Source organism: Myxocyprinus asiaticus, chromosome 28 (genome assembly GCF_019703515.2).
Source record: "Myxocyprinus asiaticus isolate MX2 ecotype Aquarium Trade chromosome 28, UBuf_Myxa_2, whole genome shotgun sequence".
NCBI lineage: Eukaryota > Metazoa > Chordata > Actinopteri > Cypriniformes > Catostomidae > Myxocyprinus > Myxocyprinus asiaticus.
This window is the reverse complement of record NC_059371.1, coordinates 10941403-10963224: the sequence shown is the minus strand read 5'-3', so window position 1 is coordinate 10963224 and position 21822 is coordinate 10941403. Positions and strand designations below refer to the sequence as shown.

Sequence of the window (21822 nt, the reverse complement as noted above, 5' to 3'; positions counted from 1 at the left end):
AACCAAGTGGCATTTATTTTAAAGAAACATAGCACATATATACTTTCCAATCAAATATTTCACATATTAGAAATGTGTTAGGTTTTAAATGCTTTAAAACAATAGATCAACTTTTACAAAATGAAGACAAAAAGTAATTAGACACTCTGCGGTTGTCAAATGGACACTTAATGGTAACTGACTTTCGCAAAAAAAAAAAAAAAAAAAGACATTTTGGTTAAACGTAATTGCGAATATGCATAATTTGTTTGCAGATGTCATTTGTTTTGATATTTTGCTATCTATGCAATGAAATTCATACTTCTTAAGTGTGGCTAAATAGTTTAAATATTTTGGGGGCACTGTATAAGCCACACATAAGCCAACAAAACAAATCCCCTTTAGAATATGAGTTCACAGCCTTTCTGCATGACCATGAGGGTTTTGTTGTCTACTGATTATAATCCGCTAAGTTTGCTCGACTAAAACCTGGAGGCGTGCCAGACCTCAACTCAAGGGGCCACTTCACCACAATAACACAGCCTCTGTACTTGGAGAGGGGCGTTTCACACATGCACAGGGTACACTTTAGGATGGTGAGGTTTTTAAGGACTCTCAAGGACCGGTTGAGAATAGACAGACAGACAAAGAGTAACTACGGTAATGAAAGAGCACTTTTTTTATGAACTGGGATCTGGAAAAAGTGTATTATGGGAACACTTTTAGTTCTTGCCTTGTATAAGTGCACATACAGTAAGAGTATATACAGTATACAGAGTGTGGTGACTTTAAGCTATAGTTAAAGCAGGGCTGTCTTGTTAGGAACTAGGGAAAAAAGGGTCCATTCCTCACGGCGTATTATTTGTTTGTTGGTGTATGTGTTTTTTGGAGCAACTCACAGAGATAAGGATTTGGAATCCGCTGTGGAGGACTTCGATGTACTGGTACTCCAGCATGCAGCCCATGATTGATATGTAGGACTGTGCATCTGAACCACGGTCTACGCTGGCAGGGATCTCTCGTCGAACACAGCCTGGCCCGTGCTCGCTCCACCAGGAGTGATGCGCAGAGATTTTAAAGGTCAATAGGTCACTGTCCTAAAAGGAGAGAGGGAAGGGGATGTCATAAAATTCAGCCAAACGTCAATAAAACCCATGAGGGTGTGAGTGACAGCGGGTCTGCACACTGAAAAACAGGCATGCATAATTTAACACAGAGAAAAAATCTGTTCCATAGACATGAGAGAGGGAGGAATGACATGTATACAACACGAAAGATGGGGAAAAACAAAAACACACACACACAAAAAATTTATTTCATCAATATTTATTTGTACAACAAGATAAGCGGTGTTTCAAGTGTTCTGATATTTCAGATCACAGGATGGGAAAGTTTCACTGTTTGTAATACTCCACTTGTCTGTGCATTCCAATTCTATGGTTTGCAACATTGTATCTAAACCATTTTCATTGGTGGAGCATATATACACAAAATTAGCTGGTCATATAGTGTTAGAAATATAAGTAACTCAATTCAAACGTTTATTCTCAGAAAACCTGTCAAGAAAATGACTTATTTTACTCCAAAATAAAAAAATAAAAAAGTAAATTATATTTTGCATATAATAAATGAAGCCTATTTTTAGGGCCATTAAGATTTTTTTTCACTGTGAGATTATTTTCATTCCAGTTCCACACTTTTTACCCCCAAATTCTCATTACCACAATGGTGGTACAAAAAATTATGCAGCATTTAAACAGCATAGTAGTACTCCTTGGTACTGCTTCTTATTTTCGCTGATTTTAATTTTTAAAAAATCATTATACAACAGCATGTTTTTTTTTTTTTTACTGTAATACAGTAAAACATTACTTTTAAAAGTAATACGTTATAATATTGCATTACTCCTAAAAAAAAAATTTTTTTTTAAATAAAAAACGATAATTTATTATGGTATTAAGTATCACGTTAAATTACTTTTGTGTTACTTTCCTCGCAATCAGCTGGTTAATCCTTACCAGCCAGAGCATTCAGATTTGGGAACAATTATTCCCATGGTTCCTGTCTCAGTATCTTCGCCATCCAATCACCGATTTTATTTCTGAAAACTGCCAGATACTCATGACAATATAAGCTAAAAGCACATATGATTGTTTAAGGGGTTACTGGGCGTGAATAATAAATGTATCGTCATCATCGTCATCCTCCATTTGCCTGAGCGGAGCCAGAGAGGATACGCCAGGAGATTACCTCCAGTGTTGGACTTACTGCTTCAAATTGAAAACTGAGGCGATCTTTCGAGGTAAGACAAGTTAGCCATCCATTCAGTATTGGCTTAGGTAGCGTGTGTCAGGCTGTGCGGTCAACCTCCAATACGATGTTGTTAGAAATTGACTATTTCATGCTGTTTTTTACTCAGGCTGTAGTTGCTGAGATATGCAGCTTTACAAACCATCAGGGGTGGGAGCTCGTCCTAAACTGTCCGTCATATTCCAGCTACCAAGGAGCTTGGATGGAGATGAGACCAGGGCCACAATGTTTGGTTTGACAACTTTTACATGTCCCCAGCTCTTATGGTTAAGTTGTTAGAAATGGGAACTAACGCCTGTAGGACATGCAGGGTGAATCGTAAACTGTTTCCTGCAGAATTTAAAGACATCAAAAGATGGGAACGCAAGACAGCTCGTGGGGATATGAGGTGGTGTAGTATTGAGGGGAATATACTTGTAATTCAGTGGAAGGACACGCGTGCAGTTACATGCCTCTCCAATTTCCACAATGCGAATGGCTCAACCGAAATTACTAGGTTTGTAAAAATGATGGCAACTGGACAAAAGACGTAGCCCTCCAATCCACTGTCATCAGCGATTATAACAAAAACATGGGCGGTGTTGATAGGTCAGACCAAATGATAAATCATACGACGTCCTACAAAAAACTCAGAAGTGGTGGAATACTCTTCTTTTCCACTTCATAGATATTGCCATTGTCAATAGTTTCATACTGTTTAAGGAATGGCAACACATTCATGCGGCACCAGGGGATGAGCGTAGACTGGTGAACTTAACCCAGACAGATTTCAGAGAAAACCTGGCTCGTCAGCTGGGAGGTATCGATATTCACGCAAGTTTCACTTTGCATAAACTAAAGCCTGTAGTCCCTCCTTCGTCATCACTCCCCACAGCCCATGTCTCTAAATTTGAAGAGTCCTCTAAGAGATGTTGGCAACGCTATCGGAAAAGTAGGACTGAAAATAAAACTAAAGTAGCTTGTTGCACACCGGAATGTAATGGCAAAAGACTTTAATTGGTTCGCGATAGGAACTGTTTTCAGTCTTGGCACTCAGCTGAGTGTGACCAGTTTCGCGAAGAGGCCTAGGTTGGGCTGTGTTTACTGGTGTTGTTGTCCTCCCCCTCCCCTCTCTTCTCTCCACAGGTATTGCAGTTGTTGAGTTAATTTATATATATTCTGTTCCTGCACTCTTTATTAAAAATTTATTTACTGTAGATATTTCTAAATGTTTGATTTTGTATGTTTTGCTGTGTAATTTGTGTGTAATTCTAATGTTCAAATTAAATAAAGTGTGTGTTTTATTGAACACATAAAATGTATATTTCAGTGTTTGTGTCCTTCAATTTCAGATGCAATCTCAATTTATTATTACAGGTGCTCAAAAGGAGTATTTGAGGAGTGGTCATGTGAAATGTATCTTAACATTCTAAATGTTTGTTTTATTCCGTTTTCCTACTTATCACTAGAATGGTCATAACTTTTAAACAATAGATTATATTTCTAATCTGTCTGCTATTCTACATTGCCCACAAAATTGTGTATATTTCATACACTCTAAGTTCCCTATCTGTCACTCACTCGACGTTGGTGTCGATGTAGTGACACTAGGGGTCACACTTGGGAGCCCGAGACACCACTGGTCTTTGATAAATGGCCAATGAAAATTGGCGAGTGGTATTTGCATGCCACTCCCCCAAACATACGGGTATAAAAGGAGCTGGTTTGCAACCACTCATTCAGATTTTCTCTTCGGAGCCGAACGGTCATGCTCATTGAGCTGAATAGCACTGTTCATTCACCTCTGCTGGATCTGACGGCGCATTTCAGCTGCTTCTCCCTCCTCTGCACTGGTGCACTGCAGAGAACGCCTCTGGGCGCTTCGGCAGAAAAACTAGAGAGTACATCTTCTGAAAGAGCGTTTTTCTCCTCTAAAAGAGCATATTTCTCTAAAAGAGCGCACACACGGAACGTCTTTTTAAAGACGCGTCTTTCTAAAGATTCCTTTCCGTTCGTGTGTTATTCCTGGTTGCGGTCGTTTTCTCTCAACTTCGGATGGTCATGATCGCTGTCTTTCGTGTCTGGGCACGACCCACACGGAGGCAGCGTTTATGAATGGTTCATGTTCTCACTGCGAGAACATGACCATGGCAACGTTGCGGTCGCAGCTTGCTTTCGTAAGGAAGCAAGCCACCCCAGCGGCTCCCCGCCTCGGTCCTCCTACCTACGGGTTCGAGGGTCAGGCGTATCAGTACAAAGTCCTCCCTTTCGGCCTGTCCCTGCAAAGACGCATTTTAGCGAGCGTCCGGCATCAAGATTGGTTCGCGGCGGTATACCTGAAGGATGCGTACTTTCACGTCTCGATCCTTCCTCGACACAGACCCTTCCTGCGGTTCGCGTTCGAGGGTCAGGCGTATCAGTACAAAGTCCTCCCTTTCGGCCTGTCCCTGTCTCCTTGCGTCTTTACGCAGAGGCTGCCCTTGCCCCGTTAAGGGAGGTGGGCATTTGCATTCTCAACTATCTCGATGACTGGCTAATCTTAGCTCACTCTCGAGACGTGTTATGCACACACAGGGACCTGGTGCTCTCGCACCTCAGCCGACTAGGGCTTCGGGTCAACTGGGAAAAGAGCAAGCTCCTCCCAGTTCAGAGCATCTCTTTTCTCGGTTTGGAGTTGGACTCAGTCTCCCTGACGGCGCGCCTTACGAACGATCGCGCCCAGTCGGTGCTGGCCTGTTTGAAGGCGTTCAAACAGAAAACAGCGGTTCCACTGAAACATTTTCAGAGGCTCCTGGGGCATATGGCATCCTCGGCGGTGGCCACCCCGCTCGGGTTGATGCATATGAGGCCGCTTCAGCACTGGCTCCAGACTCGAGTCCCGAGATGGGCATGGCGCCACGGGACACACCGCGTGGCCATTACGTCAGTCTGTCACCGTCTTTTCAGCCCTTGGACCGACCTCTCGTTTCTACGAGCAGGTGTTCCCCTAGAACTGGTCTCCAGGCGCGTCGTGGTTACGATAGACGCCACCAAAACAGGCTGGGGTGCTGTTTGCAACGGGCACGCAGCCACCGGCCTCTGGACGGGTCCGTGGCTGCGTTGGCATATCAACTGCCTCGAGTTACTGACAATTCTGCTCGCCCTGCGGAGGTTCTGGCCGTTGATCCAGGGCAAGCATGTGCTAGTTTGGACGGACAGCATGGCAGCGGTAGCATATGTCAACCGCCAAGGCAGTCTGCGCTCCCGCTGTATGTCACAACTCGCCCGCCGTCTCCTCCTCCGGAGTCAGCAGCACCTCAAGTCGCTGCGAGCCACTCATATCCCGGGCAACCTCAACACTACAGCGGACATGCTGTCACGGCAGGTTTCCCTCAGGGGAGAGTGGAGACTCCACCCTCAGGTGGTCCAGCTGATTTGGAGTCAATTCGGTCGGGCACAGGTGGACCTGTTCGCCTCCCAAGAATCCTCCCACTGCCCGCTCTGGTACGCCCTCACCGAGGCTCCCCTCGGCATAGATGTGCTGGCACACAGCTGGCCCCCTGGTATTCACAAATACGCGTTTCCACCAGTGAGCCTACTTGCACAGACTCTGTGCAAGGTCAGGGAGGACGAGGAGCAGGTTGTCCTGGTAGCACCCTACTGGCCCACCCAGATGTGGTTCTCGGACCTCACGCTCCTCGCGACAGCTCCCCCTGGCAAATTCCCCTGAGGAAGGACCTTCTTTCTCAGGGACGGGGCACCCTCTGGCACCCGTGCCCAGACCTCTGGAATCTCCATGTCTGGTCCCTGGACAGGACGCGGAAGACCTAAGTGGCCTACCACCCGCGGTGGTACACACGATCACTCAGGCTAGGGCCTCCTCTACGAGGCGCCTGTATGCCTTTAAGTGGCGTCTATTCGCTCAGTGGTGTTCTTCTCGACACGAAGACCCCCAGAGATGTGCAGTCGGATCAGTGCTTTCCTTCCTGCAGGAGAGGCTGGAAGGGAGGCTGTCCCCTTCCACCTTGAAGGTGTACGTTGCTGCCATAGCAGCACACCACGACGCAGTTGACGGTAAGTCCTTAGGGAAGCACGACCTGATCATCAGGTTCCTAAGAGGCGCCAGGAGGCTGAATCCCTCCAGACCGCCCCTCATTCCCTCATGGGATCTCTCCGTAGTTCTTCAGGGCCTACAGAGAGCCCCCTTTGAGCCTTTGCAGTCAGTCGAGCTTAAGGCACTCTCCCTGAAGACTGCCCTCCTGACTGCGCTCACTTCCATCAAGAGGGTAGGTGTCCTGCAAGCGTTCTCTGTCAGCGAAACATGCCTGGAGTTCGGTCCGGGCTATTCTCACGTGATCCTGAGACCCCGACCGGGCTATGTGCCCAAGGTTCCCACCACTCCTTTTAGGGACCAGGTGGTGAACCTGCAAGCGCTGCCCCAGGAGGAGGCAGACCCAGCCCTGGCGTTGCTGTGTCCGGTGCGTGCTTTGCGCATCTATTTGGATCGCACGCAGAGCTTTAGACTCTCTGAGCAGCTCTTTGTCTGCTTTGATGCACAGCGGAAAGGAAGCGCTGTCTCAAAGCAGAGGATCACCCACTGGCTTGTTGACGCCATATCTATGGCATATCTCGCCCAAAACATGCCGCCCCCGGTAGGGCTATGAGCCCATTCTACCCGTGGTGTAGCGGCTTCTTGGGCCCTGGCCAGAGGTGCCTCTCTAACAGACATTTGCAGAGCAGCGGGCTGGGAAACACCCAACACCTTTGCAAGGTTCTACAACCTCCGGGTGGAACCGGTTTCATCCCAGGTAGTGGTACACAACTTAAGCGGATAAGCCCGGGATAGCCGGCCGGGTGTATCGCTTGCACATAGCGCCTTCCACCTCCTTTTGAGCTGAAGACGTGCGCTGTTAATTCCCAGTAGTGTTCACAAAACTTGTTCCTGGTTGACTTCTTCCAAGCCCTGTGGCAGTCGAGTTTTCGGAGAGACTCACTGCCGGCCCAGTACACGCGCTAACTAAGAGCCCGGTTCTGGGGTAGGTGCTCCGCATGTGGCGGTTCCCTGTAAGGCTAACCCCATGCGATCTATATCTTCCGCTAATTCGTTTCCCTGCTGGTAAACTGCGTCTTCCTTGGGCAGAGCCCCTCTGCCCCAGTTTCCATGTTGTAGTAACTCCTCCCCCATTGGGCAGGATCTACCTTGAAGGCTCTCCACATGGTTGGAAAGACCATGTGACATATTCTTCCACTTAAATATCCCCCCCTCTCTTGGGGCGAGGTGTGGTCTCCGCGGTGTCCTCCCCTTGGGAGGGACACCCCCCGACTAGACCTGGCGGCCCAGTCGGATAATCCCCCTTCTTTTTTAGGGAGTGGAAAAAGAGAAGGGGAAAAGAGGCCACGACTGGGTTAAGCCTGTCTCTATCTTTGGGTAGTCGACTTGTCCCCAAAAAGGGCCGTTCGACACTCATAACTGTGTTGGGGGAGGTTATGTGTCGACCTGGTGTGCTGGCTATGAGGCACACAGCAAGTCTGCCCACCACACACCACCAGTTCATGTAACACAGTTCAGCCTTGTGGCATTTTGTATAGGGACCCCTAGTGTCACTACATCGACACCAACCTCGAGTGAGTGACAGATAGGGAATGTCATGGTTACTGGTGTAACCTCCGTTCCCTGATGGAGGTTGGTCCCTCCTGCCACAACACTGAACTACCCGCTGAAATGGCCGGACCTTATATCGGCTCCTCAGCGTAAAACCTGAATGAGTGGTTGCATACCAGCTCCTTTTATACCCTTATGTTCGGGGGAGAGGCATGCAAATACCACTCGCCAATTTTCATTGGCCTTTTATCAAAGACCAGAGGTGTCTCGGGCTCCCAAGAGTGACCCCTAGTGTCACTACATCGACACCAACGTCTCGTTCCCTCCATCAGGGAACGGAGGTTACACCAGTAACCATGATGTTTCCCTCTAGCTTGTAATTAAAATGGTTGAAAATGCAGTTGTCTGATGAAGTATGGTGACCGGAGAAGATTTTTGTAAAAATTGCTGTGTGAAATCTTATTGATATTCTTGTACAGAATGGATTTTTTGGAATTTTGGGCACAGGCTTTAAAGGGTTAAGGCCCTCTCACTTTTCAAATCAAAAGTGATACATTTGGCCTTTTATATTTTAAGAGCCATGCATTAAAAAGTAACTAATTACATCGCATTGTTAATTTATATAGGAAGTAACACATTAACTTACTATTGTGTTACATTTTCTCGCCATCAGTTGACTAAAACTCTCTCACTTTCAAAGAAAAAGCAATATGCTTGGCTTTTTTACATTGGAAGAGCCATGCATTCCACAAAAGGAACTAATTGTGTTGCATAGTTAATTATAATGGAAAGTAATATGTTAGATTATTTTTTGCACAATGTGTTCTCACAATCAGTTGTTTGACACTCTCTCACTTTCAAAGCAAATGCGATATGCTTGGCTTTTTACATTGGAAGAGCTATGCATTCCAAAAAAACCCCAAAAGGAATTCATTATGATGCATAGTTAATTTCTATGGAAAGTAACACATTGCTGCTTTTCCGATAAGTGTTCGCCATCAGATGACTGCAATTCTCTCACTTTCAAAGCAAAAGCAATATGCTTTGGCTTTTTATATTGGAAGAGCCATGCATTCCAAAAAAAGTAACTAATTATGTTGGATTATTAATTTTTATGGAAAGGAACATGTAATGTTACAATTGTTTTATGTTTTCTCGCCATCAGCTGGATGCCACTATCTTAGTTTAACAGCAAAAGGGATATGCTTAGCTATTTACATTAGATGAGCCATGCATTCCAAAAAAGTAACTAATTATGTTGCACTGTTAGTTTTTATGGAAAATAGTTTTTAAGTTATAAAAATCATTAACTACCCTGGACTGTCCCTGCAATTTAACATGTTGCTGATTTATGGCAAAATTGCACACAACTCGCAGAAACAAAACACAGACCACTTGTGTTGCGATAAAATACAGTAAGTCTCTAGATCTACAGTAGATGTTATTTCTATCAGAAAGACTCGAGATTATTGGAATTAATACGAAAATAAAGATACTTATATAATTTGGCATAAGCCCCGTCCTGAGGTTCAGCATGCTGATGCATGCTTGAACCGTCAGATCCTGCCAAAGGCGATGATGGCAGGGGAGCAGAGCTTACCCCCCGCTCAGGACGGGACCTAAACTGGTGGTGATGGGGTGGGGAGGGGGGTGAAAAAAATGGAAGCATGCGAACAATGAGATACAGCTTGCAGGCTTATAAAGCACAGGCTGTATTGCGATTTGATGGGATGCCTGATAGAATGAATTCCAAGATCTTCCTGCTGGAACTACGCTTACGCTTTCATTTCTATCAGAAAGACTCAAGACTATTGGAATTAATATAAACAAAAAGATAATCATATCATTTGGTATAAACCGTCCTACGGTTCAGTACCAATGCTTGCTTGAACCGTCAGATCCTGCAGGAAGCAATGGCAGCAGGAGAGAGGAGCTTAGCCCAAAGGAATAGAACCTAAATTATCCTGTGCTCACAAAAGAAAATGCAAAACCAAACAATAGACTCAGGGCAACAACCAGGTCTTCAGAAGGTGAGGGAAAAATCTGAAAGAAGAAGAAAAACAAATGAATGATGCAAACGTAAGTCGTATATGGCTGCACAACATGCTTCTATTGTGCTGTACCCTGCAGAAGGGTAGGCTGCTTATGGGAAGTGTCTTTGAATTTGTTCATTGTGCATGAATTATGCTATATCCCTGGCATGGTTTGTGCAGTACTTTTGCAATAGGATAAGCCGTACTTGCATTTACTGATGAACCCTTACAATAAAGGGGGTATGTCTCATGTGATATCCTTGCTGGATAAACATGCTTGCATATTAAGTGTTCAGTATCTTTGCCAGAGGATAAAAAACATAGCATATGGGCCCTAAGATAAGGGCAACATTGTTGTGCAAAACCCTTTGTCAAAAGATAAACAACATATGCACTTAAGCCCTCCGGTAAGGGTGAACGTTATATGTGCAATATCCTTGCCAAAGGATAACAACTTATCATGAGTGCCCTATGATAAGGGTGACATTGTTGTGCAATACCCTTTGCCGAAAGATAAATAATGCTTGATTAGGGGCCCTCCGATGAGGGTGGACATTGTTTGTGCAATATCTTTGCCAAAAGATGAACAATGTTGCATTTGGGCCTTAGGATTCGACATTGTTGAGCAATTCCTTTTGCTGAATGATAAACAACATTTGTGCATGAGCCCTTCGATAAGGGCAAGCTAGGCTTGTGTAGTGCCTATGCAAAGGAAAACCATGCTTGGGATTGTGGATGACCCTAGTGCAGGAGGATAGACAAGCTTGAATTTGATAATCTGAAATGGATGTGTGGATGAAGCAGTAGCAGAAAGCTCACTGCAGTTGCGGTGTCATGGGACGCTTTTTTGCACGGCAAGAAAGACAAGTCGCAGTTGCAGCACCTGGACTACACATATGTGCTACCAGCACATTATGCTGCCAGCACAGTTTTTTCCCAATAAAGTCATACAAATACCTTACTTACCTGCTACTAAATGTTACTGCCCCGACCACGAGCACATATAGTGAACAAATACAGTATGTTGATGAACTAACGTAGAGAGTATTAATGGGGAGCTTATGTTTTGACCAGCAGATGCATTAAATTAACTATATGCAGAAACTTGAGTAATGAAACTTGGAATTTCAGACATCTGTGATAAAGCCCCATTGTGTAGAAAGGCCCAATTGTTTAGAAGTCTTCATGGTCTTACCACAAATAAAATAATAACTAGTTTCAGTAACTACAGTAATACAAATCTCTACACTGTTATGATGCTAGAATGACTCTCATAAAATGAAAGATGTAACATAGCTGGATATCGGAATTAGTACCTTGATCTGATTTGATAATTTCTTATATTAGAGCGCAGTCTGCATTTTGCTGTTAAATTTCTAGTGGGGGTTCTCAGTATCTGCTTTATCATTTCCAGTACGACAGCGGAGACAGCAGTAAGACAGGGTTTTCAGGTGTTTCATTGAGGGTTTAAGATGTGTGTTTTTTTTTGTTTTGTTTTTTTAAGATAGGCTATGTTAAAGCAAGGTGTGTGTGTGTGTAATGTTGTGTGGTTCTGCAGGGCTGAATAATAGGGTGTTATGGGGAGCAGGTGGCAAAGTCCTGATTCAGGCATTAACCCGACAGATGGACACACAGCACTGCCTCACTGCTACATATGGACAGAAGGAGGATAAGTGGCTAGTAGAGGAAACACACACACACACAAACACACAGAGTGACAGGAAGGAAAGGATCAATGGTGTTCTACCTGTTGTGTTCTGGACAGCATATCTGTCTCAACAGCTCAGGTGATTCATAAATAATCACTGTTTTTAGGGGCCAAGCATCGAAGGCAAGTAGGTACCTATAGTATTTGTTAGTTTTCTTATTATTATTATTCTGCTTCTAACATGTGTGAAGTCTGTGGTAGCCCATAGAACTGTATTATAAAAAGTTGTAAAATTTGGCACACTGATAGGGGAGATTCTGAACATTCCTGATGTCAATTTTGGAGTCTCTACATCAAACCCCCTAGTGCTACCAATAGTTCAAATTTGCACTTATGTTTTAGCTTATAACTTTTAAACCGAGTGGCCTACAAACCAAAGAAATGCCCTCTGATACTTTGGCTCATGTCGAGTCAAATGCATACCATGCTTTCAATTTCCAGTTTCAATTTTGTACAGATAATCAGCAGATCATGAGGATAAAAAGTTATTAAAAGTTTGTGATAGACCAAACTGTTCTTGTAAACTGTATCAATAAATTTGGTTTTGTCACGTCTATGTGTGTTTTTGTTCATGTTTTGTTTTCATGTCTTTTATTTTGAAATTAGTTTAGCTTCCTGTTCCTGTTTTGTCATGTGATTTTTGTTGTGTCATGTGACTCGTGTTTCACCATGTTTATTAGTTCTCTCTTTTTATTGGTTCTTGTTTCATTTTCTTGGTTATCTTGTTATCAGTTCTAGTTTATTATTGGTTCCTTGGTTTATTAGTCTTGTTATTGGTTCATGGTTCATTGTCTTTTTAACTTGTTTACCCTTGTCTGTGTATTTAAGCCCTCACGCTTGCCATTGTCCTTTGTCAGTTATTGTGTATGTAATGTTGGTGTTATTTCTAATTCATGGTTTTGCTTGTAGTCTAGTCTAGTCTAGTCTAGTCAAGTCAAGTCTAGTTCTCGTCATAGTTTACATTTTGTTTTGGATTCACATTTTTTGGATTTATTGCACTTTGTAAATAAAACTGCACTTGGGTTCTACACATCTTCAGTCTGGTCCATTACAGAAGAACCGACCATCCCATGGATCTAGCAGCTGTTTTTGGGAAACTACGCCGGGCAGGATTTCCTCTTGTGGAATATTCGGCTTGCTTTCTTGTTTAAGCGAGCTAGTCGAACTGGAAGGACTCACGTTTAAAGTCCATATATTGGATTGGCCTAAATTATTATAATAATGTGAACTTGCCAGAGTTGGGAGATCTCACATAGATGGAATATATTAACATCACTCTGGAGAGTGTTTTACCTTCATTTGAGGATTTACTCTATGCTCCCTCACCCTCTGAGTCCCTGGCCACCTTGACCTCTCTGCCTGAGTCCCCGGCCACCTTGACCTCTCTGCCTGAATCCCCAGCTGCCTTGACCGCTGTGTCCTTGGCTGCCTTAACCTTGCCCTTGTTGCCCTCTGAACCTCCGCCTCCAGCGGCCTCACCCTGTGAGCCTCCGTCTCCTGCAACCTCGCCCCCTGTATCTCCGCCTCATGTGGCTCCACCCCCTGAGTCTCCAGCAGCTCCTCAGCCAACGTCTGGCTCGCAACACCCTACTTCTCAGCCAGCGTCTGTCCTGTCAGGCCATGCTCCTGACCGTCCACCTGGTCTGCCCTGGTCTTCTGGCCTCCTACCGGATCCGCCCTTGTCTCCTGGCCACTTGCCTGGTCTGCCCTGGTTTCCTGGCCTCCTGCCAGATCCACCCTGGTGTCCGGGTCCTCTGCCAGCTCCGCCCTGGTCTCCTGATCAACACTGATCTCCGAACTCTTCACCCTGGTTGCCTAGTCTGCCCTAGTCTGCAGGTCCTCTGCCAGCTCCGCCCTGGTTGCCTGGTCCACCCTGGTCTCTGGGTCCTCCTCCAGCTCTGCCCTGGTCATCCGGACTGCCTTGATCTCTGGGCCCTCAGCCTGCTCCACCCTGGTCTTCTGGCCTGCCTGCTCCACCTTGGCCCTCTGGTCTCCCGTGGTCTGTAGTGTCCTCTGGTCCCCCATGGTCTGCAGCTCCCTCTAGTCCCCTGAGGTCTCCAGCCCTGTCTGGTCCCCTGTGGTCTGCAGCCTTGTCTGGTTCCCAAAGCCCCCCCAATCCAGTTCCCTATTGAACTCCTGTTTTGTTGTTGTTTGTTTATTGTTGGGCCACTCGTAGAGGGGGGAATCTGTCATGTCTATGTGTGATATTTTTTTTTCATGTTTTGTTTTCATGTCTTTTATTTTGAAATTAGTTTAGCTTCCTGTTCCTGTGTTATGTCATGTGATTTCCTGGTTGTGTCATGTAACCTTTGTGTTTCACCATGTTTATTAGTTCTATATTTCCATTGGTTCTTGTTTCATATTCTTGGTAATCTTGTTATTAGTTCTAGTTTGTAATTGGTTCCTTGGTTTATTAGTCTTATTATTGGTTCATGTTTCATTGTCCTGTTAACTTGTTTACCTTGTCTGTGTATTTAAGCCCTCACATTTGCCATTGTCCTTTGTCAGGTATTGTGTGTGTAATGTTGGTGTTATTTCTTATTCATGGTTTTGCTTATAGTCAAGTCTAGTTCTCGTCATAGTTTATGTTTTGTTTTGGATTCACATTTTTTGGATTTATTGCACTTTGTAAATAAACTGCACTTGGGTTCTACACATCTTTGTCTGATCCTGCTGTGTCTGCTGATGTGTTACAGGTGTGTGTGTGTGTGTGTGTGTGTGTGTGTAAGAGATCTTTAGGAGCAGCTTGCACATGAGTAAGATGTGTTCCTGGATCAACATCTGTTGTTGGTCCTGGAACAACATTACTGTCAAACAAACAGTCCTAACCCCAACTCTAACCCTAAACAAACTGAAAATCAGAGAGAGACGATTGGCTGATAAGAATGTTACATAAGCCCCCACCCCAGCTCTAACTGTAAAATCTGATTGGTTGGAGATTGGAATGTTTTTCCTGGACCAATTAGGATGTTGATTCAGGAAAACGTTATACACGTCAATGTATAGAACATAAACATATCAATATCACCTGCATACAATTTCTGAACGAGTTAGCAAGCTGCTTTAACAGTTATTCCCTTTTACATGGCACAATTTGTCTTATGCAGTTGTGATAAAGGTGGAAAACGAGGTTAAATCAGATATAACATCAGCACATTACAAGTGTACCAGATTATCTCTGTTTTACTCTGTATGTACCTACTGAGACTTTGACATGTTCTCCTCCACTCTCATTCCAGTGTCTGAAAGTAGATAAGTGCTTTTGTTGTAGGAACAAGAGATCTGAGTCAAGGAAACTTGCCGAGCAGAAAACAAATCAGTCATAAACAAGCATGCACACAGAGAGGAGAATGTGTAAATTATACAGCGAGCTTGTTTCTCACTGCTAACACATTAGGGGCTAAATGTTTGTATTCATACCCTGTCAGCACATGTAGAAAGAAGTGTATCCTGGGATGGGTGGTTTGTGTCAGGGTTAGGGATAATGCACACAAGTGCTCTAAAGCTACTGTTAACTAACGTTTTTCAAAAGGAACACATCAGGGCTTTAACCCGATTTCATTTCCTCTACAAAGACACTTCACTGAACAATCAGTTGTTTTATGTAACATTTTCTGGAGTGCTCAATGCAAAGCCAAGCATAAGACACATCTCTGCTAAAAAACAAAACAAAAAAACCCAGGTTAAACAACCCTAAGATGGTTGGCCGTAGATGGTCTTCCAACCTGGTCTTGATTCCTGGGGTTTTGGATGCTTGTCAGCTGGAAACACAAGGAGACCAGCTGGCTGGCCAGGTAAACTAGCTGAGCACTACCATGGCCAGGCTAGGAGACCAGCTAGATCAACTACAGACCAGCTTAACCAGGCTTAGAGACCAGTTAAACCACCTGAGGACTTACTTGGCCTGGCTGGCATACCAGCTAAACCAGCTGAAGAGCAGCCTAACCAGGCTGTAAGACCAGCTTGACCAGCAGAAGACCTGCTTGCCGAGGCTGAGAGACCGGCTAGACAAACTGAAGAATACCTTAAACAGGCTGGGAGACCAGCTAGACCAACAGAACACCATCTAAACCAGGCTGGGAGACCAGTTAGACCAGTTAAAGACCAGCTATACCAGCTGGAGACCAGCTAAATCAGTTGAAGACCAGCTAAACCAGTTGAATACCAGCAGGCTGATGGACCAGCTAGACCAGCTAAAGATCTGCTTGGCCAGGCTGGGAGACCAGCTAGATCAGCTGAAGGCCAGCTTAACCAGGCTGGAAGACCCGCTAGACCAGCTGGAGACAACCTCAGCTAGTTGAAGACCTGCTTAACCAGCTGTAGATCAGCAGGCTGGGAGACCAGCTAGGCTAGCTGAAGATCTGCTTGGCCAGGCTGTGAGACCAGCTATACCAGCTGAAGACCAGCTAAACCAATTCAAGACCAGCCAGACCAGCTAAAGACCAGCTTGGTGAGGTTGGGAGACCAGCTAAACCAGCTAAATTCCACCTTGACCAGAATGGGAGACCAGGTAGACCAATTTAAACGAATTAAGACCCACAAACCAGCTTAGGCAGAATTTAAGATGCTTTTTTTTTGCCAGCAAAAATAACAAAAAGGCACAAAGCCACAGGCACACGCAAACACATGTAAACAAATGCTGATTCAGACATTGCAAATGGTCCTGTTTAGCAGTAAAACAAGGTCATTAAAATGCTTTGTACTCATAAATTTCAACTGACCCCTGTGTAACCTCCTTAGTCGTTTTTACCTTTGACAGACCTCCAACCTCCAGGTAGAAACAGATGATGAAAACGTTCCAGGCCACCCACAGTGCTGTCCATGCAACGTACTGTCAAAAAGATCCAAATCAAACACGTTTAAACATGTTAATAACATAGGCTATATGTTAACACAGAAAACAGTGTACAACAACAGCCTGCCAATCTGTTTCTTTTTGTTCAGTCTGTTTTATGTTGTTAAAGGTGCTCAGCCAAGACTCCAAAAAACTTGGATGTATGTATACTGTAGATCAACCTACCAATAAACCACAGTATTACCATGTTTTTTGGACAATGTACCATCTGTTTAAATGCATTTTAAAAGTTAAATTTCAGTCAGACTAAAGCAATAAGTACAATGGTAGTAACATGGTTGCCATGACTTCCATGATGAATATGGCAATAATTCAGTACCATGGTATATCAAAGCACATTCCTAATTTGTATGACTCATCATGTTTGCAAGGGCGTATACAAAGTTTTGTCCAATAAAATGCTCTCTGGATAGAGCATGTCCCTCCCCTCCCCTAAATTATTAATGCAACCTGCCTACATCCAACAATGGAAAGAAAACTGTGCTTTTTAAACCATTTCATGCAGTCTTTAAAATGTGCTTGAATATATAAATTCTTTACAAAAAAATTGCTTGCTTTCCCTTCTCATGACTACAGTAAAAGCTTGGTCACCATGTTGAACTTGAAGTGAAGCTGTAACATGGATTAACCCAGTGAAGAACTAAAGGGAGCTGGACTCTAATAACTGTATTCATGTTAATTAGTTGCAGATTTAGGGGATTAAAATGCCAAATAATGTGTCAAAGTGTAAGGCCCAGTCCAGTGTCTGCGGGCCTGTATGCCAGAGTACATTATTAGCAAAGGGCCTGCTTCAGTGGCCTGCTGCCTTTGATAAACATCAAGCAGATTAAAATGTAAAGCGTTATTTGCATATACAGTGCATTCAGAAAGTATTCAGACCCCTTTATTTTTTTTAACATTTTGTTATGTTGCAGCCTTATGCTAAAATGCTTTACATTATTTCATTTTTTCACATCAATCTACACTACATACCCCATAATGACAAAGCAAAAAAACAGATTTTTGATAACTTTGCAAATGTATTATCACACTGACATAGTTTGCTATGACACTTGAAATTTAGCTCAGGTGCATCCCATTTCTCTGATCATCTTCGAGATGTTTCTACACTTGCAAATTAAATTGATTGGACATGATTTGGAAAGGCACACACCTGTCTATATAAGGTGTCACAGCTGAAAATGCATATCAGAGTAAAGACCAAGCCATGAGGTCAAAGCAACTGCCTGCAGAGCTCAGAGACAGGACTGTGTCGAGGTACAAATCTGGGGAAGGCTACAAAAAAGTTTTGGCCGCATTGAAGACTGCTGTCCAAGAGCACAGTGGCCTCCATAATTCTTAAATGGAAGAAGTATGGAACAACCAGGACTCTTCCTAAAGCTGGCCGCCCAGCCAAACTGAGCAATCAGGGGAGAAGGGCCTTGGTAAGAGAGGTGACCAAGAACCCGATGATCACTCTGGTTGAGCTCCAGAGGTCATGTGTGGAGATGGGAGAAACTTGCAGAAGGACAACCATCACTGCAACACTCCACCGATATGGGCTTTATGACAGAGTGGCCAGACAGAAGCCTCTCCTCAGTCCAAGACACATGAAAGCCTGCTTGGAATTTGCAAAAAAGCACCTAAAGGACTCTCAGACTGTGAGAAACAAAATTCTCTGGTCTGATGAAACGAAGATTGAACAGTTTGGCCTCAATTCCAAGTGTCATGTCTGGAGGAAACCAGGCACCACTTATCACCTGCGCAATACCATCCCAACGGTGAAACATGGTGGTAGTAGCATCATGCTGTTGGGGTGTTTTTCAACGGCAGGGACTGGGGTACTGGTCAGGGTTGAAGGAAAGCTGAACACACAAGACAACACAAGAGTGGCTTAGGGACAACTCTGTGAATGTCCTTGAGTGCCCCAGCCAGAGCCCGGACTTGAACCCAAACGAACATCTCTGGAGAGACCTGAAAATGGCTGTCCACTGATGGTCCTCATCCAACCTGACAGAGCTTGAGAGGATCTTTCAAGAAAAATGGCAGAAAATCCCCAAATTCAGGTGTGCAAAGCTTGTCACATCATACCCCAAAAGACTAAAGGCTGTAATCGCTGCCAAAGGTGCTTCAACTAAGTACTGAGTTAAGGGTCTGAATACTTACTGTATGTAAATGTGATATTTCAGGTTTTTTCTTTTTAATAAATTTGCAAACATATCAAAAATCTGTTTTTTGCTTTGTCATTATGGGGTGTGGAGTGTAGATTGATGTAATATTTTTCAAAAATCATTTTAACATAAGGCTGCAACATAACAAAATGTGAAAAAATGAAGGGGCCTGAATACTTAATGAATGCACTGTAAACATGCCTAAAACCTTATGCCATAAAAGAATAAATAAACTGGTCACTGTTATTGGGTGAAACAAATTGTTAGCTAGCATGGTTGAGTGAATCTCATTAAAGCTGTCATCTTTCACACAAACATTAAAAGAAAGAGATAAGGAAATATGTTTTGTGTAAAAAAATAAAAATAAAATAAAAACTTTTGCATTTTGATATTATTTTAATGATAATATAAAAAAAATTCAAGACAAAGCCTAATTTCTCTCCCTAACTCTCATTACCATAATAATAATAATAATAATAATAATAAAAAGTATTCCTATTACTGCAGCAATAATGGTATATTTTGTATTTTTACAGTGTTTAACACTTGTGCGCTGTTTGGGTCTTTTTTGACCCGTTTGGATTTGTTTTTCTTTAATAATTTTTTTTTATTCTTTATCTGAGTGGTACAAGACTTGGTGACTTTTCTCCACAAGCTATCTGAACACACACACACACACACACACACAAAACTGGACTTGATTCGATAAGTCTAAGGGGTCATAAAAAAAAAAAAAAAGAAGCAACACTTGTAATGTTCGGAAACAATTTTTTTTAAAGGGAAAATATTACACATGTATGTTCAAGTCATTTTTTACCCATGGACATCACAAGTGTGACTCACAAATGAACAGTGCACAAGAGTTTAAATATCATATTAGAATTTATGCTGATTTATTTAAAACCACTGTATCATAGTAAGTAGAATCTAATACAAACCAAGAGATAGATCACCACACTGTTAAATGATTCTCATTTATTGATTTAAAATAGCAATATTTTGATCAAACTGGTGCCTGACAAACATCAGTTTGATTGAAACATTATTTTTAATCAATAAATGTGAAGATTATAACAGTGAGTGGATCTATTTCTTCATTTGTACTTTAAAGGGATAGTTCAGCCTAAAATGAAAATTCTCTCATCATTTACTCACCCTCCTGGCATCCCAGATGTGTATGACTTTCTTTCTTCTGCAGAACACAAATTAATTAAACATTTTTAGAAGAATATCTCAGCTCATAAAATGCAAGTGAAAGGTGACAAACATTTTGAAGTTCCAAAAATCACATAAAGGCAGCATAAAAGTAATCCATACGACTCCAGTGGTTTAATCCATTTCCAAAGCTCATAAAGGCAGCTTAACTCAAACTTAATCCATGTTTTCAGAAGCAGTATGATAGGTGTGGTTGGGAAACAGATCAACATTTAAGTCCTATTTTACTATCAATCTCCACCTTTGACCAGCCCTGGCCTCACCATAAAACAAAAGAAGAAGAATGTGTATGTGAAAGTGGAGATTGATAGTAAAAAATCATATTAATTCTGAAGACATTGATTTAACCACTGGAGTTTTATGGATTACTTTTATGATGCCTTTATGTGCTTTTTGAGCTTCAAAGTTCTGGCCACCATTGACTTGCATTCAATGGACCTACAGAGCTGAGATATTCTTCTAAAAATCTTAATTTGTGTTCAGCAGAAGAAAGAAAGTTATACTGCACACATCTGGGATGGCATAAGGGTGAGTAAATCATGAGAGAATTTTCATTTTTGGGTGAACTATCCCTTTAATCTAATGAGAATCACTATTAAGAGGGGGGTTGGTAATTTGTTTTTAGGTTCTAAAATTGTGTTTAATTTTGGGGTGTAATGACCTGGACATTTTTGGTGAGATTTACCCAGTTACCATAGCAAAGAGGAATTAATTGCAGTACTTACAACTACAATGTAGCGAGGTCTGTACTGAATGGTGCCAAACAGTCCCAGGATGACAACCAGGATGTGGAAGAAGTTGGCGAGGATGGGAGCCCACTGATAGCCCAAGAAATCAAACACCTGCCTCTCAAATGCCACCATCTGAAAGAGAGAGAGAGAGAGAGAGAGAGAGAGAGAGGACATATATTTAGATTAATTATTTAGATAAGGAATGATGATAATTAAGGCATGGTAGTACAATTTATATGATCGTTTAGATCATTTTGGTTGAAGTACTATCAAAGAATTTTTGACACAGAGACTTCATAATGTGTCAAACTCCAAAACTTTCCCAGAAATAGAACAACAGAATATCTCAGTAATAATTCTTTCAAGCTTTAATGTTCTGCAAAATAATGGCATCTGATGTGGGGACTAGTTCAAGCACAGCATGACTAGAATGTAACTTACATTACCACACAGTTGAGGCCAGTGGAAATGACCTGATCCATTCAGATTTAGCACAAGTGCCAGTGCTCTCTCAGTGTCAACTTAGGTCATCAGGCTATATCTGCATCTTTCAGGCTTTTCACACTATGCTTAATGTCTTTTTAATGTTACAGTGAGTTGTTTAGCAATAAACAACCAATCATAACCTAAACAGTGCTTGCCTCATTAAATATTCATGTGCTTTGTACAGTCAGTCATTTCAGCATCCGAGGAAAACACATTTACTGGAGAGATGAAGAGATTGTATAATCCTTTAAGACGTCCATAGAGGATTTAGGTGGTGAAATTTCCATGGACAAGTAGTTATTAAAACATCTGTGCTCATTGCATGCCGTACTCATCGAATCTACGTTATTAAACCTTGTGAATATGCAAATAAAAACATTAACTCAAGATTTTCAAATATATAGTGTGATATCTGCAAACCTGATCACTCAGGATAAATTACTAACCCAGGGTGAAGAAAAATTCACCACTGATTTTAACAACGCTCAGTGGTGAGTTAAACAATACTAAGTGGTCATCCCTATAGCATCTTGTCCAATTATGATAAATGCTTAATAATGTTTTTATTCTCACTGCTTCGAAAGTAAAACCGAGGTGTCCCATTTGTTCAGACTCTGTAATGCTCAAAAATGTATTAATGAGAAATGCTAAACCTGCATACATGCAAACAATCTGATTATGTGTGGTTTATACAGTTATGATTCAGCATTTTCAATCCCGAACATCATCAAATCGAGTTCTGTGTTCACCAGTGATTACTTGTGCTGCACTGGCTCGAGTATGCAAATTAACAAT

At 42.7% G+C, this 21822-nt stretch overlaps 1 protein-coding gene across 3 annotated transcripts in view; it reads right to left on the bottom strand.

The window, feature by feature from the left end:
- LOC127419246 (sodium/potassium-transporting ATPase subunit beta-1-interacting protein 3-like) overlaps window positions 1-21822 on the bottom strand; it is an 84454-nt gene that overhangs the window by 34920 nt on the left and 27712 nt on the right. For 2 of the 3 annotated variants that reach the window (XM_051660508.1, XM_051660506.1), the window contains exons 2-4: window positions 20536-20673; window positions 16341-16421; window positions 879-1076 (exon numbers count right to left, since the gene is read on the bottom strand). In XM_051660508.1, the coding sequence (XP_051516468.1) occupies window positions 879-1076; window positions 16341-16421; window positions 20536-20673 (417 nt within the window). The remainder of the gene's footprint in view (window positions 1-878; window positions 1077-16340; window positions 16422-20535; window positions 20674-21822) is intronic. The other variant, XM_051660507.1, reaches the window with a different exon arrangement.